This window comes from Heterocephalus glaber, unplaced genomic scaffold, assembly GCF_053883595.1.
Source record: "Heterocephalus glaber isolate CG9 unplaced genomic scaffold, H.glaber_assembly_v1.0 deba00000943, whole genome shotgun sequence".
Classification (NCBI taxonomy): Eukaryota; Metazoa; Chordata; class Mammalia; order Rodentia; family Bathyergidae; genus Heterocephalus; species Heterocephalus glaber.
Genome location: NW_028258175.1, coordinates 2,037,946 through 2,065,089, shown reverse-complemented (window position 1 = coordinate 2,065,089; position 27,144 = coordinate 2,037,946). Strand labels below are relative to the sequence as shown.

The following is a 27,144-nucleotide window of genomic DNA, read 5'->3' as shown; positions in this document are numbered from 1 at the left end:
AGAGTGAGAAGCTGGGAAGATGCACATTCTACTAGCGACTGGTGACTCCATTCCTGGTTATAAACCTCTAAGAAAACTCTCACAAGTACCCGCAAGGGGATCACTACAATATTGTGATATGTTTTTGTGTTTTGAGACAGGGTCTTGCTATGTAGTTCCAGCTGACCTTGAACTAGCCCAGGCTAGTCTTGAACTTGTGGTGATCCTCAGGCCTCAGCCTCCTGAGTGCTGGGACTACAGGTGTGCACCATCACGCCTGGCTCAATAGTTCCACATCTTGGAGTTAAAACTTGGGTGTGGTGTTAGGGGACAGAAACCCCAAAATAACAGTTATTTAAGCAAGACAAAGTTCCTCGTTCACATAAAAGTCCAGAGGTCAGTGGTGCGGGGGCTGGTAAGGTGCTACATGGAGACTGAGCCAGGCTCCTCTCACTCCCTGCCATGAGGCCGCCGGCCTGGAGGTCCCCCGTGTCAAGGACACCTGTTTCACATCCAGTCAGCAGGCAGGAGGCAAGCGAGGAGAGGGCACACAGGCACACACGCCCCTGTATAGACTTCCTGGAAGTGGCTCCCTCTCCCACTTGGACCCCAGGAGCCAGAACTGGCAATGGCCACCTCCAGGTGGATCCCATGTGATACCTGCTCCCATGTAAGGGCTATGCAAACAGTTATACTGTCTTGCTTGGGGAATGACAACAGGAAGAAAGTCTATACACACTCAGTACAGAGATCCATTTCTTTCCCTAACAGTTTCAACTCATGGCTGGTTGACTCTCTGGATGAAACTGCGTTGACATGAAGGGCCAGCCATACTGTCTTTGTGCTGAGTGTCTCTGCTCTGAGTTCAGAGCCATGGGCTCTAGTACCTGTGAACGAGCAGAAATGGATATGGGGAAATAATTAGTGGTCTCTGTCACGAGGACTTTAGCAGGTGTGTCACCAAGGCCGCGCAGACTGAAAGAAACCCTCAGGACACACAGGTGGAGTGTATTACCATTTATTCTGCTGAGATGGAGTACATATGATTATGTACATGCTTATCAATGGGCTCAAAAGATCTGAAAACAGGAAGAGCTAGGACATATCATGAATTATTTAAATGTTTTAAAATGCAAAGGAATCCCACATTCCAATAAAATTTTACTATGAAGTCAACATACCTTTGCTAAAATTATACCACTGTCAGTGGACGATTAATGGTTTTAGTAGACAAAACTGATAAAACTGGCTCGCTATAAGGTTTAAAAAAAGAAAAAAAACTTGGTTTCACATAAAAAAAGGTAGGTACATTTTAAATCATTTAAAAGTGAGGCTTGGGCCAGGCATTTAGCTCAGTGGTTTCGCCATCTGCTGTGTAAACACAAGGACCCAAGTTCGATCCCCGGTACCGAAAAAATAAAATACAATAAAATAAAAGTGAAGCTCCAGGGGCCAGGGATTTAGCTCAGTGGTTATGCCGCCTGCCTTGCAAGCGAGTTTGATCCCCAGTAACAAAAAAAACAAACAAAAAAACCTCCTATAAAAGCGAGGCTCCCTATTTAGCAGCCAATATGGCTTGGTATTGGCCAGTGAGAACCCAATGTTTGACCTCCAGAACAGCTGCCAGCCAGTCCATATCACAGTGTCCTAGCTGGACTTCAGCCTTATTCAGTGACCTCAACAGGAGAGGAAAAACCACCAAGCTAACTTTTCTTCTGTTAATATCTTTAAATAAGACAGTGAAATGCAAAAACTTTATAACAAAATGGTTAATTTGTCTACATTAAAATCAAGAATAGGGGGGCCGGGGATGTAGTTCAGTGGTTTCGCCGCCTGCTGCACAAGCACAAGGACCCAAGTTCGATCCCTGGTACCAAAACAAACAAAGAATAGGGGTTGGAGATGAGCTCAGTGGCGCTGCACCTGCCTCACAAGCGCAAGGTCCTGAGTTTGATCCCTGGTACTGGGCAGAAAAAAAATCAAGAATGTTCAGTGAAAGATAGCCCTACATACACAAAGTGCTGTTCTAGGAGTTATTTGCAATCACCCAAGAATTCACAAGCAACTCTTCAGAATAAACAAACATAAAAAAAGGAAGCTCCAGGCCTGGGGATGTAGCTCAGTGGTTCCGGTGCCTGCCTGTCAAGTGCAAGGTCCTGAGTTCAATTCCCAGTATCAAAAAAATAAGGAAGCTCCATGAGAAAATGAGCATTTGGGCCGGGGTTTTAGCTCAGTGGTTCCACTGCTTGCCTCAAAAGCGCAAGGTCCTGAGTTTGATCCCTGGTACCAAAAAAAAAAAAAAAAAAAAAGAAATAGGGCCAGGGATTTGGCTCAGTGATTTCGCTGGCTGCTGAGCAAGCTCAAGGACCCAAGTTGAATCCCCGGTACCAAAAAAAAAAAAAGAAAATGAGCAATTCACAAAAAGAGAAATCAGAAAGGCTGATAGATACATTTAAAAATTCTTTTTTGGTATTTGCTGGCAGTACTAGGATTGAACCAAAGGCTTTAGCATCGAACTATATCCCTGGCCCTTTTTAATTTTTTATCCTAAGACAAAGTCTCGCTAAATTGCCAAGTCTGGGCTTGAATTTCTAACCCTGCCTCAGTCTCCACAGTGCTGGAATTACTGTGTGCTCCATGCCCAGCTAAAAAAAAATGTACCTAAATTAATGATCAGGTGAATGCACATTAAAACATGGTGTCATTTTATACCCATCAGATTATCCAAAATCAGAAAGTTGGACAACACTCAGTGGTGGTAAGGATGAGAAGGGAAGCTTCCAATGGGAGAGTCAATCCCCATTCTGAGGAAAAATCTGGGAAGCCAAAGAAATTCATCTGAATGACCCATTATCCTCTCCTGGGCACACAGCCTAGAGAACTGTTCACATAAGCATAGAAGGGGCCCCAGAAAATGATGTTCATCATGGCCTGTGTACAGTGCCAAGGCACTGGAAGCACCCAGGGGTCAACCACGTAAGACATCATGTGACAAAATGCAGGTGATGCCCCTGTGCAGCACCAGGAAGCAGTTCAGGGCAACGATACAGCTACAATGAGCAGCAGGCTAGAGCGTCACACATGGTGGGTGAAAAGAGTATAGGATCTATTGCACGATACCACTCCCTCATAAAACTATCTTTTAAAGATATATACAAATGGGCGGGGGATTTAGCTCAGTGGTTCCAGTGCCTGCCTCGCAAGCGCAAGGTCCCAAGTTCGATCCCCGGTACCAAAAAGAAGATATATTCAAATGTGTAATAAATATATTAGATGGGGTACTAATGAGAGTGGTGTAAAGAAGGGAGAAAGTCATAAAACCAGAGAATTTTTGCATGAGACTATATGCCCAAGTTCCAAAACAAAACAGCTTAAATATGTGCACCAGAAAAAGTGACTAGAGTCCTGGGGTTGAGGAGATACTCAGGGCTGAGATTCCACTACTGTTATCCTAGAAGACTATCCTGTCTACCTGTGCTTAAGCTCAGTACACATGCTCTACTCATTTCCTCTCCTGCATGCTAAGGAGCCTGCATCACACATGGCTCCAGCAAACCCAGCCCCCATGTGAGAATAAGGCCACTGTTGGTACTCAGTGTGATGTAAATCCCAGACCTGGAAACCCATACCAAATCCTTGTTTATTTCAACTTACTCTTTAAACATGAGCAAAGTTTCATGGAGCAGACATTTCAGTGAAGCAAAGGGCAGTAGCGGAGTTTCAATAGGACAGGTGGGCTACAAAACTCAGCACATGTGTGTGGTACCACAGGCCACTGGGGGCAGCAACAACCCCCGTGCAATTAACCTGGTGGTTAACGGCTTGAGGCCAGGGCTGATAGGAGATGGGGCCCAGAGTCAGTCCTTGCTTTTGATTCAGTTTAAAAATAAACGACCTCACCTTCTGCTCACCCTTACAGGGCCAAAAAGGAGTTTCTCCTAAGTCTGGCTGGGCCTCCAAACAGGGAATGGGGTTTTAGCCCCAGACCTCGATGAGGTCCCCAGATTCCATCCCCAGATCAGCTGGTAGCTCCTTGCCCGAAAGCTTTGTCCCATCAAAGAAGAAGGAGAGCTTGTGGCCAGAGAGTCCCATGGCCTCCTCGTAGTGCAACATGAGGGTCTCAAGGGGGGAATCCTGGGAGGAGAGAGAAAAAAATCGATGTAAAAACGTGAAAGGCGGGTGGGGGAGGTCCCTATAGGGCTGGACAAAGAACCTGAAACAGATCAGGCCCGTCAGTGAGGTTAGCGCCCCCTGGAGGGACAGCAAACGGATGAGAAAGCCAGCTCAGCCAGGTTCCGCTTGGGAACTGGGACAATGTATCAATACATCATAAGACAGCCAGGGATGTAGCTCAGGGGTTCCGGCACCTGCCTCGCAAGCGCAAGGTCCCAAATTTGATCCCTGGTACTGAAAAAATTATATATATATATATATCATAAGACAGTCCAGGTTCTAGACTGCGAATGATCCAAGCCAGGGGCTCGACTTTCCCACTTATTTGATGTGTGACCTTAGAAAAGTGTTATGGGTTGAACTACATCTTCCAGAAGATTATTACATTCCTAACCCCTGGGGCCTTGAAAATGTAATCAAGTTAATTTGAAATAAGAAGAAAAGGTCCAAAGGGGTAGGGGTGGTGGGAGGGGAAGGGGAAAGAAAAGAAGGGAAAGGACAAATTATGAGAAAAGAAAAAAAATGGAAATGAAGTCTATGAAAATAGGGAAGGGTGGAGGGGGTGAAAGGCGCACAGGTAATGGGGAAAAAATAAGAACCATGATACATCATGTACAGGTACAAGCACCCAACAATAAATGTAAATGCACTGTATACCTAAAATGTACCAATAAAAGAATTTAAGCAAAAAGAAAATGTAAACAAGATGAGGCCATACTTGATTAGAGAGGCTGCTAGTCCAATATGACGTATGTCCTCGGATGAAAGAGACAGAGTGACCCAGCTGCAAGCCAAGGGGCTCTGGCTACCCAGAAGCCAGAAAGAGGCAAAGAAGGGTTCTACCCAGAGGCTTGGAGGTTGTGCGGCCCTACTAACACCTTTATATCAGACTCCCAGTCTCCAGAACTGTAAGATAATAGATTTCTATTGTTTTAAGCCACCCAGTCTGTGATATAGTAGTCCCTGTCATTCTAAGACCCCCGGTGGAGGCCTGAAAACATGGATAGTGGAAGCCTGAAGCCAAGAATATATATACTATTTTTTCTTTTATATACACTTAAGATAAAGTTTAATTTATTAATTAGGCACAGTAAGAAATTAGCAACTAATAATAAAACTAGAGCAATCTTTTCTTTTTTTTGTTTTTTTTTTTTGGTACTAGGGATCAAACTCAGGACGACTTTGTGCTTATGAGGCAGGTGGTAAAACCACTGAGCTAAATCCCTGGCCCAACTAGAGCAATCTTAACAATAGACTGTAAATTGCAATAAAAGTTATATGAATGTCATCTGTCTCTCTCAAAATATCTTATTGTACAGTGGATTATAGCATCTCAGCATGTGTTTTTAAGAATTTTCATTTAGGCCCGGGAATTTAGCTCAGTGATTCTGTCACTTGCCTTCCAAGCGCAAGGTCCTGAGTTTGATCCCCGATACCAGAAAAAAAAAAGAATTTTCATTTAAAGGAAGCACTTTTTTTTTTGGTACTGGAGATTGAACTCGGGACCCTGTGCTTGCGAGGCAAGCATCAGAACCACTTAGCTAAATTCCTGGCCCTAAAGGAAGCACTTTGGCTGGGCATACTGGCACATGCTTGTAATCCCAGCACTTGAAAGGCTGAGGCAGGAGGATCACTGCAAATTTGAGGCCAGCCTGGGCTACAAAATGAGTTCAAGGCCAGTCTGAACTACAAAGGGAGACCCTGCCTCATACGGGAAGGAGGGAAGGAGGGAAGGAGGGAAGGAGGGAAGGAGGGAAGGAGGGAAGGAGGGAAGGAGGGAAGGAGGGAAGGAAGGAAGGAAGGAAGGAAGGAAGGAAGGAAGGAAGGACGGACTTTACAGCTTCTCTTTGTGACATCCAAATTGCTAGCATCACTAGGCATGTGCTTTGAGGCTATTTTAAAATGAGGGTTACTTGAACACAAGCACTGTGATACCCTAAGAGTCAGTCTGACAACCCAGACAGCTACTAGGTGAGTAACGGGCAGAGCAGTGTGGCGAGTCCGGAGAAGGATCTGCCCCACCTGAGTGGGGCAGTGTGGGATGGCAATGGCAGTGCAAGGCTGCTGCTGCAAGAGACCCCCCTGGGGATCATGCCCAAAGCAGGCTGCATGAAGTAGAGGCACTAACCCCACACCTGGCTTGTTTTAAAAAGTGAGTCTGGCCAAAGCCTATGTGACTCATGAGAGCACTGTGGATGGCATGTGGGTTAGCACTACCCCCACACCTGCCAATAGCCACAGCAGAGACCAGAGAAATGGTCTGTGACCCCTGGGCCTATGAGATAAAATAACGTGACAGCCGAGGTCAGAGTGATTCTTACCCAAATTCCATTCCCAGAACTGAAACCTTCTTAACTGAAAAGATGTGTTAATCATTAGCCACAACATGTATCTGATCTGTTCTGATCCTAAAGCAAGAATGCTTTGTCCCTTCTTTTACAAGCCTTGCCTGCATCGGCAACCACATGTAGCCTCCTCATCCCAATTTAACAAATGATTGTATCACCAATAAGTATAGGTGGTTCTGGCTGTTTCAGGGTCTTTGCTTGCTCAGCACTGACCATTCTAGTTCCCTATTTCACTTAGATTCTGTCTCTAAGTCGTTCCTCTTGCCTTTAGTCATAGCACCAAGCAGGAGACTGGGATCCTCTGCGGGGGGGCCCCGATAGTTAACTCTGCTCAGAATGATTTAAAACACAATTTAAAACTTATAAATTACAAAAAAACCCAACCTTATGAATTGTTTATTTCTGGAATTTCTTGTTTAGTATTTTCTATTCCGTGGGTACCTAAAACCACTGAAGGCAAACCCCAGGTAAGGGGGAACTTCCTTGCCGTATTTTGCTACAGCTGCTATAAGAAATGAATACAGTGAATTATTCTACTTCTCTAGATCTTGGTTTCCTTTTTTTTTTCCGCTTTGAGACAAAGTCTCACTATGTAGTCCAGGGTGGCCTTGAACCTCACTGTGTCATCCAGGCTGGCCTCAAACTTGTGATCCTCCTGCCACAGCCTCCCACATGCAGGGATCCATTTCCTTATTTCTTAAGTGAATGTAACAATAGTCCTTTCCCACATATGACTGTTACAGACTAGAGCAGAGGTCCCAGCAGGAGGAGAAGGGAAGTTGAAAGATGGGCTTCCTCCACTTATAGGCTGGATAGGCACCCAAGAACATGGAGACAAGTGTTTGCAGAGTCAGGATTAGGAGGAATCTGGCACCTATAAACTGACAATAAGAGACAGCAGAGAAAAGATGGGGAAACATGCATGGCCACTTCCCCCACTCACTTGAGACAGCAAGATCTCCAGCATCTGGTGTTTCTCTTTCCCCTGCACCCGGAGCCGGAGCTGCTGGGACACCTCTGCACCCTCTGAGGAATTTGCCAGCACCACACAGTCTGCAGGAGGCAGGATTAGGAAGCCAGGCCTAAGTAGGGGGTTGGAAACAGGCCCCATCCTGGGACACTCCTCTGTTCCCCTCTGGTAACAAAAGCCTCAAAGCCCAACCACTTTGTCTTCTACTCACCAATGATGTCAGCCACTCCAAGCTTTAGGGTCCTGGGGGTAGCGGCAGGGGACAGCTCTGTCTCTCCAAAGAGCAAGAGAATCCTGCTTGGGGATACCCCGAGATGAGAGGCCATGTGGTCCACCACACTCTGCAGAGGCTCCGACTAAGGAAGGCGACAAGCAGCAAAGGTAGCCTTCCTGCCTTGAAATTCCTTGCCCCACTCCTACCCTAACACCACTAACCCAAACACAAGTTTCCAGCCTAAACTCCTCAGATGTGAGCTACATTCACCTTAGTCACCATAGTCAACATATTTATCAAGTATAAAATAAAGTCATGTCAGTAATGAGTTCAGATGAATAGCACAAAAAAATAAAGCAGCCACGGTTTAAGAGAAAAATGGAATGGTAGGATTGCCACAAATGAATCACATGGCCATCTTTTTTTTTTTGGTACCAGGGATCAAACTTGGGACCTTGCGCTTGTGAGGCAGGCGCCAGAACCACTGAGCTGAATCCCCAGCCCGCACATGGCCATCTTAACAGGCCAGCTCTTATACACTTCGGGTGACTGCTACCCTGTGTGTGAACATGGGTCAGTCTGACTGCAACTTCCTATTTTTAAAAGCCAGAAACTTGAGCCGCTAAGTATCTATTGCAAAGACTGTCAACAAACTTGTTTTATCTGGCAGTGTGGGGGTGGAACTCAGAGCCTCTCACCTGCTAGGCAAGCACTCTATCCTGTCACACCCATCTCTAACCCCACATCTATGTTAAATGCTCCTACAGAACAGGCAGCACATCACTGTTGAGAAGGCCATGGATGGTCAGTCTACAGCCTCCACCTTAGCTGCTTGACTCATCATAGTGCTCATTTCTGTTATCATCTTTGGTGTTGAACTGGGGCCATTCCTACACAATATCAGCCTTTGTCAGGAAGCTGGGGAACTGAGGATGATTGACATCTACTATGTTCAGCAAGTGAGGACAACCCCAAGGGGGAAGCACAGGCTCTACTGAGGCACTCCCAAGAAATGCTTCCTAGAAGACACATGCTTAAATGAAGCCTTGAAGAACGAGTAGGAAGTCTGCCAGAAAAAGAGGAGATTGAGGGAAAAAACAGAGGGGATAGCAAGCATAAGGCATGGAGGGAAGAAAGAGCGGTGGGAAGCCAGGAAGCTCTAGGAGCAGGATGAAAAAGGAAGACATGGTCCCTCCTTCCAAGGCAGCTCCTAAGTCCTCCTCCTGCAAGCCCTCAGGTACTTACCATTTTGATGGGCAATCGGACCACATCAGCCCGGCACCAGACTTTGAGTGGGAAGAGCCGGGGCTTGTCTGGGAGGACAGGCCCTTCTACGAGGAGAACCTCATCATCTTGGCTCCGGTGGCCTCGGCCCTGATGCTGCTTGGGGCTCAGGCAGGATCGGAGATCTCGGAGGCGCTTGTTCACCTCCCTGCATGCACAGAAGACTTTGGGTCAGTTGGGATTGGCCACCTAACAAATTGCCCCTCCTCACCCCAGCAAGGAGCCCCAGCCTCTGGCACCTTAACTTCTGAAGTGCCGGAGTACGCTTCCTGCTTTTGCCTCTCGGTGGAGGTGAGGGCAAAGGAGAGGTGTCCTCAGCCCTGTAGAGAGGAGAGAGGGACAGGATAGAGACTAAGGAGAAACTCCAACCCTGTACTTCTTTTCATGGGCTGTTGACCCCAGGAACCAGAGAGAGAGAGCTAGACAATCAAGAAGCACCTGCCAGTAACATCCATTTTACTGGAAGACAAAGTAGGTAAGGGAGAGGAAAAAACTAAGACATCATTTTTATATTTACAAGACCCAATATGAGGGAGGAAAATGCCTATTTTAAAATAAGTTACTTTCCAGGTAAATATCTGATAATATCCAACAGACATCAGGCACTTAATAGTCTTCACCTACTCAACAACTCTGACAGTTACCATGATTACCCCCATTTTACAGAGAAACAGTAGCACTGAGAAGGTGGGGGGCAGACAGCCAGCTGAGTGTCAACCATGCCCTTCACCCCTGCACAGCCCACCGGACTCCCTTCCCACTGACAGTCTGAAAGTCCTGTGCTAATCTCCAGGGTGGGTCACCTCTTTCCAACCTGAGCCTCCAGACTCCTTCCTTGCCTTCTTACTCTTTCAGGAGCCACTTGAGGGTTCTGTCTGCCTCAGCTTACCTCTCCAGTTCCCTTCCTGTTCCCTAGGCCAGAGTGCCCCAGCCTCACTCACAGTAACACCTCCTTTTCCTTCTCTTCTTTCTCATCTTCACTCCTCAGTTTCTTCAAGGGAGAGCTTGGAAATGCAGGATCCTCAGGGTGAGGACTGCTGGAATCTGCCATATCTGCTTCTGGAGGAAGAGCAGGAAACGTGCAAAGGGTTAGCTATGAGATGGCAGAGGGAGGCCAAGGAGAAACAAGTCAGAAGCGTTAAGAAGGGCCCAAGGGATGGGGATATGAGCAAGGCCCTGGGCTTGATCCCCAACATCACCAAAAAAAACATTTTTGAAAAAAAATAAGGGTGAGACAAAGGAGACCACTAAGTCCCCAAACACACACAGGACCACTCAAGAATACTGGAAAAGTGTTCAGGGGCCATAACTGTTATTTGCTTAATAATTTTCTTTATTTCATTCATTTTAACTTAAACTTCTAATTTAAAAAGTCAAATATCCTGAGCAGTTTTGAAGCTTTTGCTATGTTGCTCTGGATCTACTATGTGCATGTGTTAGATTCAGGTACAAAATATGACTTTCGCCGTCATTTAAATAAATTTTAGATATTTGTCCAAAAAATATCAAATATTATTCTAGAATATAAACTTTTTCCCATTTGCTTGCTTTCAATGAAAGAATATCATAAGACTAGGGTATAGCTCAGTGGTAGACTGTATGTTTAGCATGTGCAAGGCGCTGGGTTCAATCCCATGTACCACTCACCTAAAAAAAAAAACAAAAACGGATTATAAAGCATAAAAATAAATACAGTTGGGCTGGGACTATAGCTCAATGCTGTGTAGCAGGCTCAAGGACCTGGGTTCCAGCCCCAGGACTGCAAAAGCAAATAAATACATACATACATATGAAAATGCAAATGAAACCATAATGATCAACTTTAGATCAGTGGTTCTTAATCAGGGGCAATTCTGCCTCTGGAAGACCATGTAGTAATACTGGAGACAATTTTGGTTGTCACAGTGTGGGGAGGGGGCTGGGATACATTATTGGCATCAAGTAGAAAGAGGTCAGGGTGGTGTTAAAGTTTCTACAGTGTACAGGATAGACCCCCAAATAAAGAATTTTCCAGTCCAAAATGCCAGTAATGCTGAGGTTGAGAAATCCTGTCCTGGCTAAATACAGCAGCTGCTACAGGCATGAAATTCTGCACTTCTAAAAAGCTCCTGTGGGATGCCTAATATGGCTGGGCCCACATTTTGAGTAGCAAGGACAGAGGCACCTTTTACAATGGCACTTCTATCTTCCACATACTGTTGTCCTAAACCATACACAGGGACAAGACAGCTCTTTCTATATCCCCTTTAAATAATTCTCATCCCTTTACACAGATCCAGTATTATCCTCATTTTCCTAGTGAAACATTAAGAGGTTAAGTAATTTGCCCAAGGTCACACAGCTATTAAGGTTAGAGTTGGGATTCAAACCCAGGCCAAATGGCTCCTAAGTCTGCTCTTAGTCTGTGATGCTCCTTCATGGTAGAGAAATCTAGGGCCAGGGATTTAGCTCAGTGGTTCCGGTGCCTGCCTCACAAGTGCAAGGTCCTGAGTTCGATCCCCGATACCAAAAAAAAAAAAGTCATGGTAGAGAAATCTAGGTCCAAAGTCTGCATTTGTGAACTGGATCACTTCCCTATTAGTGATCCTATTCACTGCCCGTTGCAAAAGATCTGCAAAAATTGTATCTGGGGAAGGACAAAGACTGAAAGACCAGATAAGTTTCAGTGAACATCCTGCTGGCTCCAGAGTGTTCCCAAGAAACTTGTTGCAGATGTAACTAGATGTCACAGTTTCTCAACACTCCCTCTTACCCTGCCCCCACTAGGATTACAGTATCAGAATATCTGGAGGTGGCATTTGAAATCTTTAAATTAACACTGTTTTGTGCTGAGTTGGGAGGAGAGTGGTTAGCAGTAACATGAGTCTCCTCTCCCATGCCATCTGCTCCCAGCCCTCAAGAGACAATGAGTGGGAAGATATTGGCTGTAGGAAAATATACTCCAGAAGTCTCCTCAGAGAAGCCAGTGCTGAGCCCTCTCTTACCTTCCTCAACAACTTCAGGGTAGAATTTCAGGAGAGACAGAGGATCTGGGATGGGATGGAAACTGCTTTCTACCTACAAAAATAAAAAGGGGAAAGTCAGTCCAAAGTCCTCCCTCTACTGAAAGGGAAACCGGGAAATTTTCCCCACAGCTCCTAAATTCTCGCTAAAAATGAGAATATCAGGACTCCAACTTTCCCAGGATCCAAAATGGCAATGCCCCCGCCCCTGTCGCCCGTCCCTAAGGCGCTCTGAAGATGCAGGCTTAGTTGCTGGCCGTCCCTCTACCCCATCTACTCTCAGGGAACCCCAGGTTCTAGCTCACCCTTTCACTTGGGGCCCCTGGCCTCCCAGAAATAGCCCCCTCAGTCCTTTCTGGATCTCCATGGTCCCAGTATCCCAGCCTCCTGGCATTCTTAGCAAGGGACTTCAACCTCAAAACCCAATATCCCCCCCAATATCCCCAAAGCCCAGCTTCAGGTCTTCCCTCCTGTCTCTGACCCGCAAGAACCCCAGCCCTTCAGCCTCCCTGTACCCGCAAGACTACAGCTCCGGGAACCTCGCACTTGAAACAGGCCCCCAACCCCCACCGCAGGGGCCCTGCGTCCCTCGCCCCGACACGCTCGCCCGGGCCGGCCGACCTTCCGGGAGTATACTGGAACCACCGGCACCTCCTCCGGGTCCAGCAGCCGCCGCCGCCGCCGCCTGACCAGGGTCTGAAGGGCTCCTGCGGGCCGCGCGTCCGCCCCGTCGCTGTCGCTGTCGCCCCGAGGCGCAGCAGGCACCCGGGGCTCCGGGGACTGGACCTCAACACCGTCCACTGCACCGCCTGCGGTGGCCACCTCCAGGACATCCTCATCGCCGTCTCTGACCAAGTCCGCAAGCACTGTGTCCACAGTGGGCCCGGCTGGAGAACGCTGGGCGCGAGGACGTCCACCCCGGCCCCCGCGACCGCCCCGGCCACTACGAGCGCCTCGGCCGACCCGGCCACCTCGGGACCTCAAAACCCTACTCCTCACTGGTTCCGCCATCTCACACAATTGCCACGCACAACCGTCTCTACTCTCCACGCCCACCCACCTCACCCAGCGACCTCGGCCTCTCATTGGGTGAACAGCCTGCCAGTCAGCATCCCTCTTCACCCACGCTCTCCGGATCCGCCTCCCTGCCTTTTCATTGGTCAGCACATCCACCCGTCACACATCCTCCACTGAAACAAAGGCGCCAACGATTCTAATACCCTGCGGGCAATCAGCGAAGGGTTTGATTTGGTCGGACTCACCCATTGGCTGGGTTAGTCTCTGCTGACAAGCCTTCTCTGGGCCCCCGCCCATTTAAAAGAGCCGTTCGCCCAGTTGGTAGAGGAGTGGGGCATCCTGGGAATGGTAGTCCTCAACTCTGAGGTCTAGGGAGAGGGGAAAGGCCAGGTGCGAACTTCAGGAGCTACGCAAACTGCAGGCGGTGCGCACCTTTGTCATCCTAGGAGACAGAGAAGCTGAGGGACGAAGATCACCCAGAGTCTAAAGTCAGCCTGGGCTACTTGAGTTCAAGGCCAACTTAAACTGTGTAGGGAAACTCTGCCCTGAAAATAAATAAGTAGAAATGCAGCCAGTAAAGACCAAGGTCACTAGTTTTTAGTTAGGAACAAGGATTACATCGGCAGTTGGACTGCTAGCCATGTGTGTTATGCTCTGGTGGAAAACTTGTCCGCATTTTGCTCCTGTCCTGAGACTTTAATGGAGCCTGAAATTAACAGCAAAACATTATTTAATCTTCCTGAGGAAATTTCAAGGCAGGCTAATGTTGACACAGTGGCATGGCTACGGTTGGGGGCTTTTAGACAGCTCCACCTTGAAAATAAAAACCAAAAGTCACAGCTGGGTGATTTAAAGTTTTAAGCTTGGCCAGAAAGGAAACTCTAGTAAAGTTTCAGACTGATGGAGCAGAGGAGAACTTGGTTGCAGAAGAGAAACAGATATAGTAGAAAAGATAGCCTGAAGTCACAAGAACCAACAGGACTGCACACTTTGTAGCCTCCGTGTTGCAAAGGTAAAAGGCTCTGCTTGGAGAAGAGAGCCTCAGGGCACTATGTTCAGAATGGAGGCAACCTAGAAAAGTGTTCCTTGGGAATTGCTTTCACAGCACTAAGCAATCCAGGCACTCGACCCCTACAGTCCAGAGAGAAGGAAGCCTGGTTACTGCTCCAGCTGGCAGCAGACCTTGGGGCCACCTACATGGCGCTGGTTTTAAGTGCATGCAGAATACAAGAGTTGTGAGGGGCCGGGGATTTAGCTCAGTGGTTTTGCCACCTGCTGTGGAAGCGCAAGGACCCGAGTTCGATCCCCAGTACCAAAAAAAAAAAGAGTTGTGGGGTTAGGAAGGCTTCCACCTAGATTTCAGAAGAAGGCCTAGAGGCCTGGCAGTGTGCAACTACTGAGCTGGCAGTTTGTGAAGCTGTGGGTGTAAAGCCAAAGGTGCAGTGGAGGCCCCAGAAATTTGGAGAAGCCAGGACTGTGGATCATCTGAGGAAAACTGTAAGGAGGGAGCAGAGCTGGCCCAAGAGAAAGGCCATGAAAGCTGAAACTACGTGCAGTGCTGCTGCAGCAGCAGAGCCACCCAAGCCCTTTAGAGTTCACATCTTGCCACAGATTCCCCTGGGTGCTGGACATGGATGTTAATGTTTGCCCTGCTGGATTTTGGACTTGCCTTGGTCCCATTCCTTTCTATTCCTCTATTTGAAATGGGAACGTCTATTTTGTGCTATTGTATGTTGGAAGTGTTTAACTTTCTTTTCATTTGTATGGGGGCTCACAGGTAGGAGTTTGCCTTGAATCTCAAAGACTCGGGACTTGGACTTTTCAGCAGTGCTGAAACTGTTAGGTCTTTGGCAACTCTTGGAGACAAACTAAATGCCTTTTCTGTAAAGAGATGTGCATGAGTCTTTGGGCCCAGGGGCGGAATGTTATGGCTGTGTCTAGACTTCCTCCCAAAGCCTCCTGCGGTCATAAGTGGTGCTTTTCAGAGGCAGCTGGATCTAGGGTGTGTGGTGTTGGGATTAAGTGTGTGATGCTGAGATTAAGGGTATGTGATTACTAAATTAGTCTGCTGATTGGTTTGGTGCAGTTCTGGCTGTGGATAATGGGAAGGCCGATCCTGGGTGTGGGTGGCACCACCCAAAGGGAGGGCAGACTGGGAGGGATAAAAGGGAGAGGCAGGTTGCTGCTGCTCCTTTGTTACTACACTGCTTTAGTGCTTTCTGCCCACCATGAACTCTTTCTCCTCCATGATGCCCCTCTGTCATGTGCCACCCTGTCTTGGAGCCAGCCAAGTATGAACCGAAATCTCTACAAACTGTGAGGCAAAATAAACCTTTTCTCTTAAAAAAAAAAAAAAAAAAAAAAAAAGCCAGGGATTTAGCTCCGTGGTGCCGCACCTGCCTCACAAGCCCAAGGTCCTGAGTACCAAAAAAGAAAGAAAAAATAAATAAGTAAATACATCTTTTAAAAGGCCGTGTATGGCGCAAGCGCAAGGACCCGGGTTCGATCCCGGTACCAAAAAAAAAAAAAAAAGGCCGTGTATGTAGCTCAGTTTGGGTTCAAGCCCCAGTACTGTACTGAAAAGGGAAAAAGCGTAGTGAGGCCTGAGCCTCCAGGTGGCTCACACGTAAGTGCCTGCTCGGCGCCCCTCTCACACGCGTGTGCCCACTCTCCTCACAGACCCCCTCTGCCAACGGATTCCGGCCACGGTGCCGAGCTCCAGACAGCAGTTTCCCGGCGCAGCCCCGACACCTGTAAGGCGAATGCGAGTCACAGTGGCCGACTCCTCCCTCTGCTGGATGGCGAGAGGCACACGTGCTGCTCCGACCCGGACGGCCCCTCCCAGGGCCCCTGAGCAGCCCGCTGCAGACCCCGGCCTCAAGCTGGCCTCGGTCGCCTCCACCATGCCCGGGCGCGGACCCTGAGCCGAACCGAGAGCTCACGGTGCAGCCCTCGGCTGCGTGAGTCCTTATAAACTTGTGGGGCGGTCCACTACTCCACAAGTAAGGGCCTGGAAGCCCGTGTGCGTGCGTGCGTGCGTGCGTGTGTGTGTGTGTGTGTGTGTGTGTGTGTGTGTCTTACTGTACTTGGGGTTGAACCCAGGGACTGACCCTTATTTATTTTTATTCTGAGACAGGGGTCTCGCTAAATTGGTAAATTACCCAGGCTTGGCTGAATTGGCAATCCTCCTCAGGCCCCATCCCCGGCTCCTTTTTTATTTTTATTTTTTATTTTTGGTACTAGGGATTGAACTCCGGACCTTGTGCTTGTGAAGCAGGCGGCAGAACCACTGAGCTAAATCCCTAGCCCTCCTTTTTTATTTTTATACAAATTGTTGGGAGTTAACTTTACTTTTAGTGTTTAGGAAGAGAATATTCAGGAAGAATGTGACTCACCTTTGGTACTGTGTACCTTTGGTACTCTTTCCTTATTTTTGAGGAAAGAGTAAGAATTGCATTTGTATGAAAGACAGCTACCTGCTTTTTGTTTGTTTGGTTGGTTTTGTTTTGTTTTACTGGTATTCAGGGAGCGCTGGCTACACCTCCAGCCCTTTTAAAATTTTATTTTGAGACAAGATTTTGCTAAATTGCTCAGGCTGGAGTAAAACTTGAGACCCTTCTTCTCAGCCTCCCTAGTAGCTAAGATACAGGCCTGTGCCATCACCAGACTTAGGGAGAGTTTGATTAAATTCAATTTCCCAACCCACCAACCCACATTTCACACAAACGGTACTGCACACCTCAGACACTGTGTATCTTCCACACAACTCCTGTACACCACAACACGAGCACAATCTCCACCCCTTCCCAACTCCCAGGGGCCTCCAACACCCCGACTGCTCACTTGTACGTCCGCACCCCGCTTCCCTCACGCACACACTGCCCCTAGAGCTGTGCTTCACACACCCATCCCGAACGCACCTTGCCTCACCGCCATCACAGCCCGGCCCATACCCACAGCCCCCTTTTTTTTTTTTTTTGCATTGTGCGTGCGTGTGTGTGTGTGTGTGTGTGTGTGTGTGTGTGGTTTTTTGTTTTGTTTGTTTTGTGGAACTGGATGTTAAACTCAGGGCTTTCACATTGAGCTAAATCCCCAGCTCTTTTTAAAAATTTTTGACATATGATCTGTTTAAGTCAGTAAGTTCCCCAGGCAGTGTTCAAATGTGTGATCTTCATGCTTCAGCTTCCCAAAGTGCTGGGGTTACAGGCATGCACCAGAATGCCTGGCTTTCTTCCTCTTCCTCCTTCTCCTCCTTCCCCTCCTCTCTCCTCCCTTCTCTTTCTCTTCTGAGTGCGAGGATGGAACCCAAGGCCTTGCTCCTGCTAGGCAAGTGCTCTGCCCGAGCCTTTATTACCTCCTGTGCTCCCTTCCTTCACCCTCCTGTGGTGTCGCCACATCCCCCACAAAAAATCTCAAAGCTTTCTTTTTGTGGCTCAGAATTATAAACTCCCATCATCTGACCCCCTTTCCAATCTCAATTCTGTATAGCTCCTGTGTGTGTGCACATAATCAAAATGGTTCATTTATCTATTTTTTGTCTTTTTTTTAGTTTTTTAATTAATGCATGTTTGTGATACATTATAATTACATTCATCGTGGGTAATTGATACATAGACATATTGTATCTTAAATTTGTTTACTGTTAATCTGACTACTGTTAGTTTATTCCAGAGACTTGAATTATCAGAACTTTGGACCCAGGGCCTGGATGTAGCTTAGTGGCACCGTGCCTGCCTGGCAACCACAAGGCCCTGAGTTCAATTCCTGGTACCTGAAAAAAAAAACAAAAACAAACTTTGGACCCAGACTTTCTGTTGTCTTGGGTTTTGTGAGCCACGGGGACTTTAGTTCAGCCCAGAATGTCGTATCTTGAACCCCAAACACATACATACATTAAGCAAAATATAACAAGGATGTGTTCTTGAGTTTTATTTTGTTTCTTTTTTGTCAATGCTGGGGATGGTACCTAGGGATTTGCAAATGTTGTATTTTCCAGGGGGCTGTAGTTTGAGACAGGATCCTGCTATGTAGTTCAGCAGGCTGGCCTGGAACTTACAGAGATCCTCCTGCTTCAGCCTCCCAGTGCTGGGATCACATGTGTGGACCACTCTTTTTTTTAGTAGATATCCAAGCTCAAAAGCAAAACAATCCTCTTGGTGCCAGAAATAAAGAAGAAAATCAAAGCTGCAGTGGGAGGGAGGAGAAATCGCTAGGGTTGGCATTTTAACAACCCCTTGAGCACAGGGGTCAAGGAAGCGGCCCAGGAGTGGCAGAGGCTGAAACAGCTTCTGGCCCACAGCGGAGTTCGGAGAAAGCACCGTGCATTCTGGGCACAGACAATGGAGGGGATACCCTTCCCCAGCCCTGGCATGCGAACATGGAAGTCACAGGACGAAAAAGCTATCATGGGTGTGTCAGTCACTGCTCACTAGGGAAGCAGGTTTAGAGCAAGATGTAAATTATATAAGGATTTACAAGGTAGGCGTACAGTGGCCACTTCCTGAGTGAGGTGTGGAAGGTGCAGAAAGGCTGCTGAAGATCCCAAGGATCCAGTGAAGGTGGAAGGCCTGGAGCTCCCTGCAGAGTACTGAGCAGGTAGGTATCAGGAAGCTGAGGAGTCTGCCCTGGAAGCCAGGAGACGATGTCCAAGGTGAAGCTGAGGATTGGAGCTCCTCCAAAGAAACAGAGGTGAGCTTTCTTTCTTCGTTTCCCTTTTGTTCCATCCAGACTGCAAGCCTACTGGCTGCTGTCACTCACACACCCAGGCTGGGTCTTCTGTCTTCAGTAAATCCCCCTGGCCACACCCAGAACAGTGCCGGTCCAATTCAGTTGGGCCCTTCTCACTCAAGCTGACACAATCAGTTAACTGTTACAGTGGGGGACTGGGATTCCAAGGCCCATGGAATAAAATGCTTAAGAGCTGTGCAGCCAGTTATGTGATGGGGGAAAAATAACTGCCATCCTGCTAGATGCCGGTGTGCCAAGTTCCTGTCTCCTGAATATGGCGAATGATTTTGAGGATGAAGGAGGTTAAGAATAGGAGAAGCGGCCGGAGATTTAGCTCAGTGGTTCCACTGCCTGCTTTGCAAGTGCAAGTTCTGGAGTTCCATCCTGGGTACTGGGGAAAAAAAGAATAGGAGAGGCGGGTACAACGAGGGCCAAAGTACAATCAAGCAATGGGACTACAAGTATAGTTGCTTAGCTAATGTTGGCCCAATAGGGAAGTAAGGCCATAGCAAGGGCGCATGGTGTGTGTCATTAGCCTTAGCTTATCTATAACTTCTAGTATGGAAAGAGCAAAGGTATTTGGGGGAAGAAATGGAAGGGTGGGTCTGGATGTTCTGGTTCTGGTCACCCTCCTAGAAATAAAAATGTAAATACTGAAAAATTCTAGTCAGTCTTTTAGAGTCAACTCTGTTTGATTATTCTTTTGTTGTTTTTGCTTCGTTTTGGTTTTTTTTGGTACTGGGGATCGAACTCGGGTCCTTGCGGTTACACAGCAGGCGGCAAAACCACTGAGCTAAATCCCCAGCCCATGCTTTGTTTTGTTTTTAGAGACAGGGTCTCTTCTCGCTCTGTAGTTCAGGCTGGCCCTGAACTCACTATGTAGCCCAGGCTGGCCTCAAATTCACAGTGATCCTCCTGCCTCAACCTCCCAAATGCTGGGATTACAGGTGTGCGCCACCACACTTGGCCTTTTTTTCTAGTACTGAAAATCAAATACTGATGCCTGTCTGCACTTATGGGACCAGGTGTTGCTAGTCACAGTACAATCTCAAATTGCTGCTTATCTCTAGGGAAGCTTGAAAGCCAGGCCATTGCCTCTCCATCTTGCAGCCTGGCCTTCTGGGATGTGCCTCCAGCCACAGTTGTGATGTGTTCTCATCCTCTGCACTGACTACCTCAAGGCCCCATCCCTGTCTGACTGCCTATCCATCTCCACCTGACTTAGCTGTCAATAGTAGCAAGACTGGGACACACGCCAAAAGCTGCCCCCGGGGATGGCAGTGGGCCCAAGGGAAGCCAAGGACTCCCACAGGCGGGGGAAACACAAAGAAGCCAAGAACCGTCCATAGTGACACCAGACCCCCATGGGAGAATTCACACCTTTAAAGAAATAGAACAAGGGCTGAGGATTTAGCTCAGTGGTTCCGGCGCCTGCTGTGCAAGTGCAAGGTCCCAAGTTCGATCCCCGGTACTAAATAATAATAATAATAATAATAATAATAATAATAATAATAATAATAGAACGACCAGGGTGTGGGTGTGATGGCATGTGTATGTGATCCCAGAATTCTGAGAGGCTGAGGCCGGAAGATCACAAGTTGTAGCCCAGCCTGGGCAACTTAGCAAGGCTCCATCTCAAAAATTTTAAAAATAAAGTCTAGGGATGTAGCTTTGTACAACAAAAGCCCTGAGTTCAATACCTAGTCCAGGAAAAAAAAGGAATAATAATAGAAGCACATAGTGCCTGCTCTCTAACACTATTTTATAGTTGGGGAAACAGTCAGACAGGTTATTTTGCTTGAGGTCAATTACCAACTGAAGTAGACATTCAACTTCTCTATGCCTCAGTTTCCTTAGCTATAAGATAATTTTTCTCGTAGGATTGATCAAACAAAATGACACACTGCTCATAAAGCACTTAGAGCAAGGCATGGTGGTGCACACCTGTAATCCCAGCACTTGGGAGGTTGAGGAAAGAGGATCACCATGAGTTTGAGGCTAGCCTGGGTTACATAGTGAGTTCAAGATCAGCCCGAACTACATAGTGGGCCCCTGTCTCTAAAATAAACTAAACTAAAATAAAGCACTTAGAACAATGCTGAGCATGTGATGGTAAAATTAATATAGGTGAAGTAAGTTTTCAATGTGCAGATGTAAAGGACTCTCTAAAACAAACACAGAATAGTATGACCTGATTCATTAAGAGTAAGAGTTCTAAAGCCAGGCATGGTGGTACACACCTGTAATCCCAGTACTTGAGAGGCTGAGGCAGAAGGATTGCTGCAAATTCAAGGCCAGCCTGGGCAACATAGTGAGTTCAAGGCCAGCCTGAACTACACAGAACTACCCTGTCTCAAAAAACAAAAACAAACAAAACAACAAAATTATGAGCCAGGTATGGTGGTGCACATCTGTAATCCCACCACTCAGAGAGGGTAAGGCAAGAGGATCGAAATTCTAGCCAAGCATGGGAAATTTAAGGACCTAGTGAGACCCTTATCTCAAAAATAAATTTCAAAAAGGCTAGGGATGTGTCAAGGCTGAGCCTCCCCAGGGGTACCTGGAGAGAGGTTCATTTAGTCCTTTGTTCCCTGAGTGAGTTCATTGATTCCCCAATAAAGAACAAGATCTGGAGCCATTTATCAGAGTAAAGGTAGCATCAAAGTAGCAGACTTGGAGCCAGAGCCCCAGAGCTCAAGAGCTGCATGCCTCTTTATTCCTTCAGTAAAAAACTGAAAACAGGGCCAGGGATTTAGCTCAGTGGTTTCGCTGCCTGCTGCACAAGCGCAAGGACCCGAGTTTGATCCTCAGTACCAAAGAAAACCAAAACAGTGAAAACAGCTAAACAGCTACAGTGTTCCTTAGGTCACAGCAGTTATAGTGTCTGTTATCAGTGTACTGGGACATGGTGAGACAAAACACCTGCTGCGTTACTTACAGTTATATAAGCCATGCCGCACATGTGTGGCTCAGTATGTTAAGTCACTCTTATATAACCATGGCCCATTATGCACATGTCCCTGAGAGTGAAGTCATGTCCTCAAGTGTCCCCAAATGCACATATGTCTCTTGGGCTTTGAGTCTAATCAGAAGTGGTACCCCACAAGATATAACCTGTGAAGGCTCTGGTTCAATCCACATAATTCACAAAAGGACAAAAAAGGGTGTTCAGAGGCAATTATCATAAGAAAAGGAATTCTAGAAATAAAAATGTAAATACTTTTCAGTATTTACTGAAAAAAAGTATTTACTGAAAAAAAATACTGAAAACTCTATGTATGATACATCTAACAGGCTGGGAAACTATATTTCCCCTATCTCATTTAGAGGTCATATTTCATCTCCTGATATCATTTCCTATATCATTTGGAGGTCCCACCAAGATAATTGGATGGAAATAAGAGTTTGCTTTTTTTTCATAGATTCTAGATTGTGACTCATTTAGGTAATCAGAATTGTTGTCCTTGTTTGTTAATTGTTCATCCTTTGAATTTTAATGCATTATCTTTGTCAATTACTTTGTTTTTTGTTTTTTTGTGTTTTTTTTTACTGGGGATCAAACTCAGGCCCTTGGGCTTGCAAGGCAGGCGGTGGAACCATCCAGCTAAATCCCTGGCCCCATAAATTGCTTTGTTAAAATGATGATAAATTTAAATTGAGAACATGGGAGGATATGTTCCATTAAAGAAAGTGACATTTTGGGCTAGGGATTTAACTGCGTGGTTCAGCCACCTGCCTGACGAGCACAAGGTTCCAAGTTTGATCCTCAGTACCCCCCCCCAAAAAAAGTGACATTTTATTTCTGTTTTGTATATGTTGCTAAATCTACCAGGGTTCCTTGCCTGACCGGTGTATTGTGAGTTGTTCAGCAGCACTAAGGAAAAGTAATGTTAGAGCCCCACCTAGCAGACTTTGATGCTAACTACAAGGTATATTTTTTAAATGCTGTAAAATGGATCTTTTTATGAAATCTAGTTTATATTTAGAAAATATGCATGCCTATTAATAAATCATGGGACTCTGTTTGCCAATTAAAAGGCAGTAAGCCAGCAATCATTCTTAAGACTTGGAGGACAAGTTTCACTGAGACAAACAGGCCCAACCCTCCTCTGTACTCTAAAGAAAATGTTGGGGCTCCTCTGCCTCAGTTTCCTTCTTGGTCTGATCTTCTGTTGGCAAGGAGGCAACTGAAGCTTTTGAGATTCCCCATTATCCCCATTCCAGGCTGACAATGATGACCTATGAGCAAGTTGTCCCAATAATCCACCATGAGCAGGTGAAGAAACGACTTCCTTTTTCTGATCTCATTTCTGATCTTTTCCTGCCAGTCTATACTCTCCTTTTAGAGACATATAAGATTAGAGAAAGAGAGGATCTCTGAACTGCCCATCCATTTCTAAGAACTAAGTACCTTTAAGTTGAGGCTATAGAAGATGAGTGTTTATTAACACCAGAGACAGAGAAATCATCTTAAATAAAGATAGCTCAGACTTTTATCTTTCCCTTATAGAATCCTAAAACAAACAGGGGTTACTCTGTCACCTAGTTAAAAGCTATTAGAGCAAGTTGCCATTCTTAAAGCAGAGGACAAGTTTGCCCAGCACCTCCTGGTGATTCCCCATTGAAGTCAATGGCCAATGGAGTGTTGACCAGACAGGCAGCTGGATTCCTTTCTGGAGACAAGTCTCTGGTTGTCTGGAACTAGTGGATGCTGAGAGGACAACCTAGGGGTCATGGCCAGGGTGACTGGAAGATACCTAAAGGTCCCTCAGTGGAACTTGGGTCCAGAGAACCTGATTGGGTAACCAGCAGAAAAATCTCCATTTATCTATCGTTCCTACCTGCACTCCTCAGGGAGGTGAAAGGTAACTCAGTGATCTTCAGTTATCCTCTGTCCCAGAATGACCTGAGACAATGATGGCAGAAGTCCTTTCTTGGGCTGGGGATTTAGCTCAGTGGTTTCACTGCCGGCTGTGCAAGTGCAAGGACCTGAGTTCGATCCCCGGTACCAAAAAGAAGTACTTTCTTAAGCCTCAGTTAAGAGTTGAGCTACAGGTTTGGACTTTTCTCTCTCTGCTAATAAGATAGACCCAATGGAACTAGGCACAAACAGAAACAGTAATTCTCTAGATGCCTTGGCAAATCTTTGCTAGGTTAAGAAACTCTCCTAAGTTTTTTTCATTCCAACTCACTTAACTTTAGAACTCCTTGGCTGCATTATCACTAGACTGCCCCTCCCTACAGAAGATCTCAGGCTGAGGCAGCTTGCAACATTGTTCTGCCTTTAACAGAGGAGAACATCTATCAGAAAAGCGACTTACACTTGTGTTCTAAATATGCTAACTAGGAGTAAAAAAGGGATTCTTTTTTTTAGCCAGCCTTTCTCATCATGTACATATAAGAAACTGATAATGTGCCTTTGCTAACATGTGAATTGTGGTTGCTATATGATGTATAAGTTTTTAATCTGGGAATTTCATGAGTGTGTTGCAGATAGAGAAATTTAGAAATTTTAAGACAGATTTTAAGTAAGCCTTAGCCTTGTCTTGCTGCTAGGAAAGATTGCCTAGGTGATTAGGAAGACAAAATAAATGCCTCAGAGACTTTGCCCTAGGGTTTGGGGCAAACTTCCCAAGATATTATCGTCACTCTCTGTCTCTGGAGGTGATCTCTTTTGCAGGCTGACAAATGTTCTAATTTGCCAAACTGATCTATTTTCCTCACTCTCAAGGAATTGGAAATAAGTAATTTAGATCTCTTTATTGATTTTGCAAGCAATCCTTCCTCTTTAAAAATAATAGTTACGGCTGAAATCAATTGTAACTTGTGCTTTTAAAAAGCATTTGCTGGGCCGAGATTTAACTCAGTGGTTCCGCCACCTGCCTTGCAAGCGCAAGGTCCTGAGTTCGATCCCCAGTACCAAAAAAACCAACCAAACAAACAAAAAGCATCTACTGAAAGTTAAAAATTCGAGTTCCCAGGAAGATAGAGTTGTGAGCCAGTAAGGGGTGGCTAGTCCGACCTAGCCTATCTTCCAGCTTCTCTCCAGAGGGTAGCCACCTGCTCTGGAGCAGAGTCTCTTTGGGATGCCTTGAGGATATAGAAATCAAATAGAGGACCGGGGATTTAGCTCAGTGGTTCCGCCACCTGCCCTGCAAGTGCAAGGACCCAAGTTCGATCCCTGGTACCAAAAAAAAAAAAAAAAAAGAAATCAAATAGAAATTTAAAGAGACTTCAGTTTCTTTCTCTTATTTCAGATGGGAAATTCAATGTCAAACTATCTTACTCCTTTGGAATGTATTCTTAAGTACTGGAGAGTGTTTGACCCTCGCATATTAAAAAAGAGCAATTTAATATTTGGCCCTAGAGCCAAAATGGAATGCAGAAGGAAGTATTGATTAGGGTGCTAATTTCACAACTAGAATCATACTGAAAAAAAAAAAGAAGAAAAATCAGAATTACCTTATGTTCAAACTTTCTTTGCATTAAGAAATAATTCTTGGCTGGGGATTTAGCTCAGTGGTTCTGCCACCTTCCTCACAAGTGCAAGGTCCCAAGTCTGATTCCCAGTACCCAAAAGAAAGAAAGAAAGAAAGAAAGAAAGAAAGAAAGAAAGAAAGAAAGAAAGAAAGAAAGAAAGAAAAGAGAAATAATTCTTACTTGTGTTCAAAATATCAATATAAGCCACAGGGAATAAATGATAAATTCAGCCATAACCGTGTTCATGTGTCCTTCCTTCTCAGTGACCTAAGAGAGATCAAACAAGATTTAGGAAAGTTTTCATATAACCCTAATAAGTACATTGAGGTCTCTAGAGGATTTATTTACTCAAACCTATGAACTAGACTGGAAAGATGTAATTTTACTCTTAAGTCAAACATTGACTTTTAATGAGAGACAAGCAGCATTCCGAGCTGCTATTACATTTGGGGATGTAATTTAATTTTAAAAGGTCAGAAGATGGACAGCCAGGGGAACACCCAGTTCCTACTGGAGCCCAAGCCATCCCTTGACAAGACCCCTAATGACCTACCAACCAGATAGGAGATTGGAATAAAAGACATTTTCAAACATGTATTCTTGAATGTTTATAAAGGATGTGAACTAAGCTCTTTTACTATTTTAATTTGTCAATTATTCATCAAGAGGATGAGAACCCCTCTGCCTTCTTAGATTGTTTACAAAAGACATTGATAAAACATACATCTCCAGCTCCTGATTTGATAAAAGGACAGATTATTCTTGTTTTGTTTTGTTTTTTTGGTACTGGGGATAGAATTCAGGTCCTTGCGCTTGGCAAGGCAGGCAGTGGAACCACTGAGCTAAATTGCTGGCCCAGGACAGATTATTCTTAAAGACAGATTTATTACCCAGTCTGCCCCAAATATTAAGAAAAAGCTACAAAAATGGCTTTTGCTCTAAATAACTCACTTGATACTTTAGAGAAGATTGCCTCCTCAATAGTTTATAATAAAGACCAAGATGAAGCCAAAAGAAAAAAGCAAAGAGACCAAGAGAGAATGAGTGTTTTAATTTTAGCCTTAAAAGAAATAGACCCGGGCTGGGGATTTAGCTCAGTGGTTCCACTGCCTGTGTTGCAAAAGAAGGACCCAAGTTCGATCCCTGGTACCAAAAAAAAAAAAAGAAAAGAAAAGAAATAGACCCTAAGTCTGATTTTCAGGGCTCCAAGAAGAGCCTGATGACAAAATTCACCTACTATTGCTGTGGAAAGCCAGACTTTAATAGAGACTGCCATAAGACGTCCCTTAAGCCTTGCCCTGATTGCAAATGTGACCACTGGAATTTGGATTTCCCCCTGAGGCAGAGGCCCCAGAAATCAGACCCATCTTACCAGCTGGTCCAATAAGACTAATGGGCCTGAGGCAGTCTCTGCCTTCTCCCTCTAGCTGAACTGACAACTACACAGAGGAGCCCCGGGTAATCATGACTATAGGAAAAATTCAACCTATTGCTAAACTCTGTCTCTTGGTCCTTCTCTTCAATCCTGGCCTTTCTTCCAGCCATCATAGCTCAGTAAAAGAAGTCACTAGAGAGGAGGTAACTTGTTATCTCACAATTATTAGGCTGTAACTGGGATGGGTTTCTCTTCACCCATTCATTTTAAATTATGCCTGAAAGTCCAGTTCCTCTCCTGAGGAGAGATATTTTATCTTATTTGAATACTGTGATATACATTTACCCAGGTCAGGTACACTGCCTCCCCCTCGTGGAGACAAAAATAAACCCTAAAGCATGGGCACCCAAAGGTAAAATAGAAAAAAATAATAAAAGCTTCTTTCACTAGAGTGAAAGGTTTTGATTCCTTCTAATTCTTATTATAAGGTATCTCTGTTAATTGACCTATAAAAAGTTCTCACTGGTCTTATTTATAGCTATAAACCTAAAAATTGTAAAAGAGTTATTATAATT

At 45.7% G+C, this 27,144-nt stretch overlaps 1 protein-coding gene across 1 annotated transcript; it reads right to left on the bottom strand.

Moving 5' to 3' along the window:
- Positions 1-981: 981 nt before the first annotated feature.
- On the bottom strand, positions 982-13,010 carry Nfatc2ip (nuclear factor of activated T cells 2 interacting protein). Its single transcript, XM_004856028.4, has 8 exons — positions 12,592-13,010; positions 11,953-12,025; positions 9,910-10,027; positions 9,208-9,288; positions 8,930-9,116; positions 7,682-7,826; positions 7,444-7,553; positions 982-4,113 (listed from the first exon to the last, which is right to left on the bottom strand). The coding sequence occupies exons 1-8, from the start codon at positions 12,979-12,981 to the stop codon at positions 3,955-3,957; spliced, it is 1,263 nt and encodes a 420-aa protein (XP_004856085.1). The 5' UTR covers positions 12,982-13,010; the 3' UTR covers positions 982-3,954.
- Positions 13,011-27,144: the final 14,134 nt, after the last annotated feature.